Raw genomic sequence first — 5200 nt, 5'->3', positions numbered from 1 at the left:
AGAAAAAGGGGAAGTGATGTGGGAGTGTCATATATCAATCTGTTGATTTCATTGGTTAAGCAATAAAGAAACTGCTTGGCCCTGATAGGTTAAAACATAGGTGGGAGGAGTAAACAGAACAGAATGCTGGGAGGAAGAGGAAATGAGCTCAGAGACGCTATGCTCCCCTCTCCCGGGCAGATACACGTGATTCAGCTCCTACCCAGGATGGACGTAGGCTAGAATCTTCCCAGTAAGCGCACCTTGGGGTGCAACACACGATTGAAAATGGGCTAGTCCAGGTGCGAGAGTTAGCCAAGAAGAGGCTAGATTATAATGGGCCAAGCAGTGTTTAAAAGAATACAGTGTCCGTGCAATTATTTCGGGGTATAAGCTAGCCAGGCAGCCGGGGTGCTGGGGATGCAGCCCTGCCGCTCCTATTACAACAGTTGAGAATGGGTAAATTTCAAGCTCTGAGCTGTCTATGCCCATCTAATTCCAAGACTGGACTCCATCAATGATGGAGACCAGACCACTTCCATTGTCTCTCAGTCTGAATACTTCTGGAGAGACCATAGCAGCCCTCCTCAATGTTTGCCCACCAATGTTGGCAGTACCATCAAATAGTGAATACAACCACCTATTCTGGCCAGTATGTGTGTGTGTGTGTGTGTGTGTGTGTGTGTGTGTGTGTGTGTGTGTGTGTAGGCTGGGAGGCAGGAAGCACAGAGATAGAAACATACCCCCGAAGGATTCTGTGGAGGAGCCAGCCCAGAGCCAGGAGGAAAACTGCACCAGTTGCTGTCAGCACTACCACAAACCAAGGCTCTGGCTTCCAGAAAGCCTCTACCTCTGTCACAATCAGGGGTGTCATTGTTGAGGACACCTGGAAGGAGGGCCACAGAGTCACCACTGCCATTGACAGTCCAGCTTTCAAAGTCTCTACAAATTGAGTCGCCTCACACCCTGTTTTTTTTTTCCACCCAGCAGTTTTCTCCAAAATGTCTTCTCTCATAATTCCATCTTTAAAAAAAAAAAACAGGTGTCTTCACCCTTCAAGGTCCTCTCTCCCAATTCCCCAAGGGCCTGAGAACCCCCTCACTGTGCTTCTGTGGGTGCTGGTGGCCACTGTGCTGGCCCTCCAAGGAACTAGATGCACAATGATGGTGGCTGTGGTGCTGAGGTGGGGGCTGGAAGGGCCCACATCAGCCACACGGATCAGTAGCTCATAGGTGCCGGGCTGCTCTGGCCATGGTGGCCCCAATACAGTGTCATTGTGCATCAGGATGGTCCCCTGCAGTCTAAATCGGCTCTGGCTATTCCCTGAAAGCAGAGTAGTAGGAGAAGACGGTATTACTATCATAGCCTGACCCTCACGAACAGCCTGGTGGCCCCCACAGATTCATACCTCCCACGATGCTGTAGGAGAGCGCCGAGCGCTGTGGCTCCTGAGGAATCCAGCATGACACCTTGGTCACCTCCATGCTACGACCCAGGGGAGTGTAGAGAGTCAGTTCCTGAAATGGAGGCTCACACTCGGGGGCATGGTCATTCACATCCTGGAGAAAGGCCACCACATTAGGGGTGACTACAGCCCATTCCTCAGACTCCCAGGCTAGCCCTTCAGCTTCCTTTAAAAACACTGAACCTAGGTGGTAATGTTTTCCACAGTGAGCCCCTCCTCTCGAACGGCCTATATATGAAACTGAGACATTTGCATGGAAAGGCAAAAAGCCAGAAGGAAGTGTGTCTTTCCCAGGCCCCAGAGGTCAATTACCTCAACCTCAATGGTTACAGCACATGAACCTGAGCGACGGCGGTTGAGGTCCCAGTCTTGGCTGTGATCCATCAGCAGAATACTGATCCTGTACTGCCTCTGCTGCTCATAGTCCAAAGGCCCCAGGAGGTGAAGCTCTCCTAGAAGGGATGGTCACAGCCTTAGCCTGCAGAGTCAAGTCTGGCCCCCTCCCTCCCTCCCAGCCCTGGGGCTTAAGTACCACTGAGACGATCCACAGCAAAGGTGGAGGGTCCGCCAGAAATGTAGTACTCAAGGCTGTTACGAGGGTAATCCATATCCGTGCCCACTATGGAGCCCAGTAGAGTGTGGGGCCCTGCATTCTCCCGAACCCGGAACGTGCGTGGAACACAGGCTGGGGAGAACTCATTGACGGGTGTTACCATCACCAGGACCGGAACCTCCGCTGGAGACCATTTGGCAATTAAGGAGCTGGGCCAAGGTACCCAGACCTGCACTAGGGTTCTTTCTTTTTTAAAAAAATATTTATTTATTTATTTATTTATTTATTTATTTATTTATTTATTTATTTATTATGTATACAATATTCTGTCAGTGTGTATGCCTGCAGGCCAGAAGACCCCATTACAGATGGTTGTGAGCCACCATGTGGCTGCTGGGAATTGAACTCAGAACCTTTGGAAGAGCAGGCAATGCTCTTAACCTCTGAGCCATCTCTCCAGCCCCCCCTAGGGTTCTTAATAAGCAAACATGGCCCTATATTGGAGGGAGGGTTTTCTGGGGAGTGGTGACGGGGTTCTTAAGAGACACGTCCTAGGGATCTTAGACTGAGATACCCTAACCTAGTTTTTGAGGGAAGAAAGCTGTCCATATCTGGGGAGTTGAAAGGGGTGGACAAAATAGCCCTGTCCTGAGTGTTCAGGCCTAAGTATGGACACTCACTGGTCATTTGGGGCTGACCATTATCGAACACCAAGATGGAAGCTGCATGCTGGAAGCAAGCCCCAGGAGTGTCACAGTCCAATGTAGTATTCACCTGGCCAAGGGAACCAGAGGAAGATGAGCTTGAGTCACAGTGCCTCAAACCAGGGAATCCAGTTATAGCCTACATAGCCTACCTTGACCCCGTTTTCCAGACTCAGGCTGTCTTCACAACCATGGTCCCTTCCAGCCCGCATCCATAGTCTCAATGCCAACAAACCTTGGCCCACCCACCGTGTCTGCATGGGAATCTAGGAGTAGGTGCTGGGTACCTCAAGGACTCTGTCACGAAGATGGAGGCTGGCAGAGTGGGGAGGGTTATGGAACTGAAGCTGGTAGTTGAGGGGGTCGCCAGCAGAATCTGGGTCAACACAAGTGAATGTGTGCAGCACAGTACCCACGGGTGCAGTCTCTGGGATTTGCGTCCTGGGAGCGGAGGGCAAGAAGCAAAACATGAGTCTGGACCAATGGTGAGCAAGGGGATCTCACCCCAACCAGCCCTGGCATGGTTTCCGGGTACTCACACCAGTAGCGCTGGATGGCAGCGTGGGGACCACTGGTTGACCGCCCGCACGTTAACCGTGAGATCGAACTCGGCACTGACCCAAGGTTGGAGCCTCTCAAAGGCCCTCACCTGCAGTTTCGTGACCGAGGCGCCCTGAGCGCGGACCAAATCCAGGGGCGCAGTAGTCCGCACTATCCCGTCAGCTAGAGGGTGTTAGAAACAAAGCTCCACCCTTGTCCCAGCTCGGTCCCGCTCTCCACCAACTGCCCCAAGACCCACTCCCGCCTCTTCCTCTAAGGTCAGAGCTCTCAACTCCAGTCCTTCTGGTAGGCATCATCTCTGTGCCACGACCCTTTCCCAGCTACAGACATCCCAATACCCATTCCTCTCCTTTCCTCACCTTGTCCAATGGAGAAGAGTGGGCTGGGTAGTGGGGAGATGATTTCATACAGTAAGTTGAGTCCCCTAGCCTGGACCTGAAACACCTTGCTCCCAGGGACCAGATCCTCTAGGATGGTGATACTCTGGGCCTTCTGTCTGAACCAAAAGTGAAAACCTAGTTCCTGACTGCTCCTGCTCACTCCACCAGGGTCCCCAGGTACCTCCCTAGGGTTCCCCCTCCTATGGGAGCTAGAATGCTCCTGCCACCTTCAGCCTACCCCAGCTCTTTCCCTGGGGATAGATGCAGAATCCACCACTGTTCCCAAGGTAGGGAAGCCTTACGGGAAGGAGACTTGGCTGGAGGGCACAGGCAACACCTTTACTGTCAACATTCCATTGCAGCTTTGACCTTTTCCTACGGACACTAAAATCTGCAGCTGGAAGGTCTGTCAGTGCACATATGACAGGAAGGAAACCATGTTATAAATCCACTGCTAAATCCTAGTCCTCCCTTCAAATAGGCAGTCCTCAAGACATCCAAGGAACCCTATGACTTACCACGCTGCTGACAAGTATCCCTAAAGCCCTATAATTCTGGGCCACCAAGTCTTCTGAGTCAAAGTGTGAATTAGGTCAGAGCTGCTAAGAGCCAGTTACTAAGAGGCAGAGAGTGTTTGCTTTTGTGGTGCTGTGGATGGAGCCCACGGAACTGCAGAAATGACCACTTTAAAGAAGTTACTTCCTTCTCACTAACCACTTTACCCAGAGTCTTCTCTCCAAGTTTGATGGCCATAAACACTGCACTGTTAGAGGACCCATGGCGTCCCAGAGCCACAGGTCTGTCTGCTTTCTGGACACAGCCAGGCTGAGAGGACAGTCCACATGGGGGCAGCAAACATATTAGTCAAGGTAGCCAAGGACAAATAACTTTCCAGAGATGGTGGTCATACCCAATCCATATCTATCCTCAGGTCCGAAGCCATGCTTACCTTTGGAGCCTGGCCTCTGAGGCCCTGGGATGGTGCCCGCAGTAATCCCTGGTCATCGATGGAGAAAGACCCAGGGAAGAGTGAAGGGTCTTGGGCACTCGTAATATCCATCTAACAGAACAGAGAGATTAGTGGTCCTCTCCAGTCCCCGGTGTCCCTGTCAACATCCTTCTATAAGCCAGCAAGCTGCTGCTTATATCTGACAGTTCTACATCCTGCCACTGGTTACTCCAGCCTTGGCCTCTGCTTCCCTTATAATCCCTCATTCTGATCCTCAGGACTTACTGCTAAAACAAACAAATACCCTCAGGATTTTTTTTTTAACTCTTTTAGACAGGATCTCACTATGTGACCCTGGGTGTCTCAAAAATAAACAGCAACAACAAAAACCTGTGTGTTGTGTACTAGGATTTTTCTTTTGGGTCAGTACAAATCATGTACAACCAGCTCCCAAATCATGATACAAAGACTTATTAGTTTTGAATGCTCAGCCTTCTGGCTCTCTGGCTCTTTTTGTTTTTTTCTGGCTTGCTCTTTCTAATAAATTAACCTATTTGCCTTTATGTTTTGCATTGGGGCTTATTGCCTTTCTTACTTCTGTATATCTTT

General features: G+C 50.7%; 1 protein-coding gene across 1 annotated transcript in view; it reads right to left on the bottom strand.

Moving 5' to 3' along the window:
• The window catches only part of Cdhr4 (cadherin related family member 4), a 9011-nt gene that overhangs the window by 1497 nt on the left and 2314 nt on the right, over positions 1–5200 (bottom strand). Inside the window, exons 5-15 of the mRNA XM_013346443.2 lie at positions 4592–4702; positions 3945–4048; positions 3622–3758; positions 3241–3424; positions 2989–3142; positions 2678–2771; positions 1977–2180; positions 1757–1896; positions 1388–1538; positions 1082–1302; positions 723–865 (exon numbers count right to left, since the gene is read on the bottom strand). Coding sequence (XP_013201897.1) covers positions 723–865; positions 1082–1302; positions 1388–1538; positions 1757–1896; positions 1977–2180; positions 2678–2771; positions 2989–3142; positions 3241–3424; positions 3622–3758; positions 3945–4048; positions 4592–4702 — 1643 coding nt within the window. The remainder of the gene's footprint in view (positions 1–722; positions 866–1081; positions 1303–1387; positions 1539–1756; positions 1897–1976; positions 2181–2677; positions 2772–2988; positions 3143–3240; positions 3425–3621; positions 3759–3944; positions 4049–4591; positions 4703–5200) is intronic.

Source organism: Microtus ochrogaster, chromosome 5 (genome assembly GCF_000317375.1).
Source record: "Microtus ochrogaster isolate Prairie Vole_2 chromosome 5, MicOch1.0, whole genome shotgun sequence".
NCBI classification, from domain to species: Eukaryota; Metazoa; Chordata; class Mammalia; order Rodentia; family Cricetidae; genus Microtus; species Microtus ochrogaster.
The sequence above is the reverse complement of the archived record's forward strand: the minus strand, read 5'-3'. Positions and strand labels throughout refer to the sequence as shown.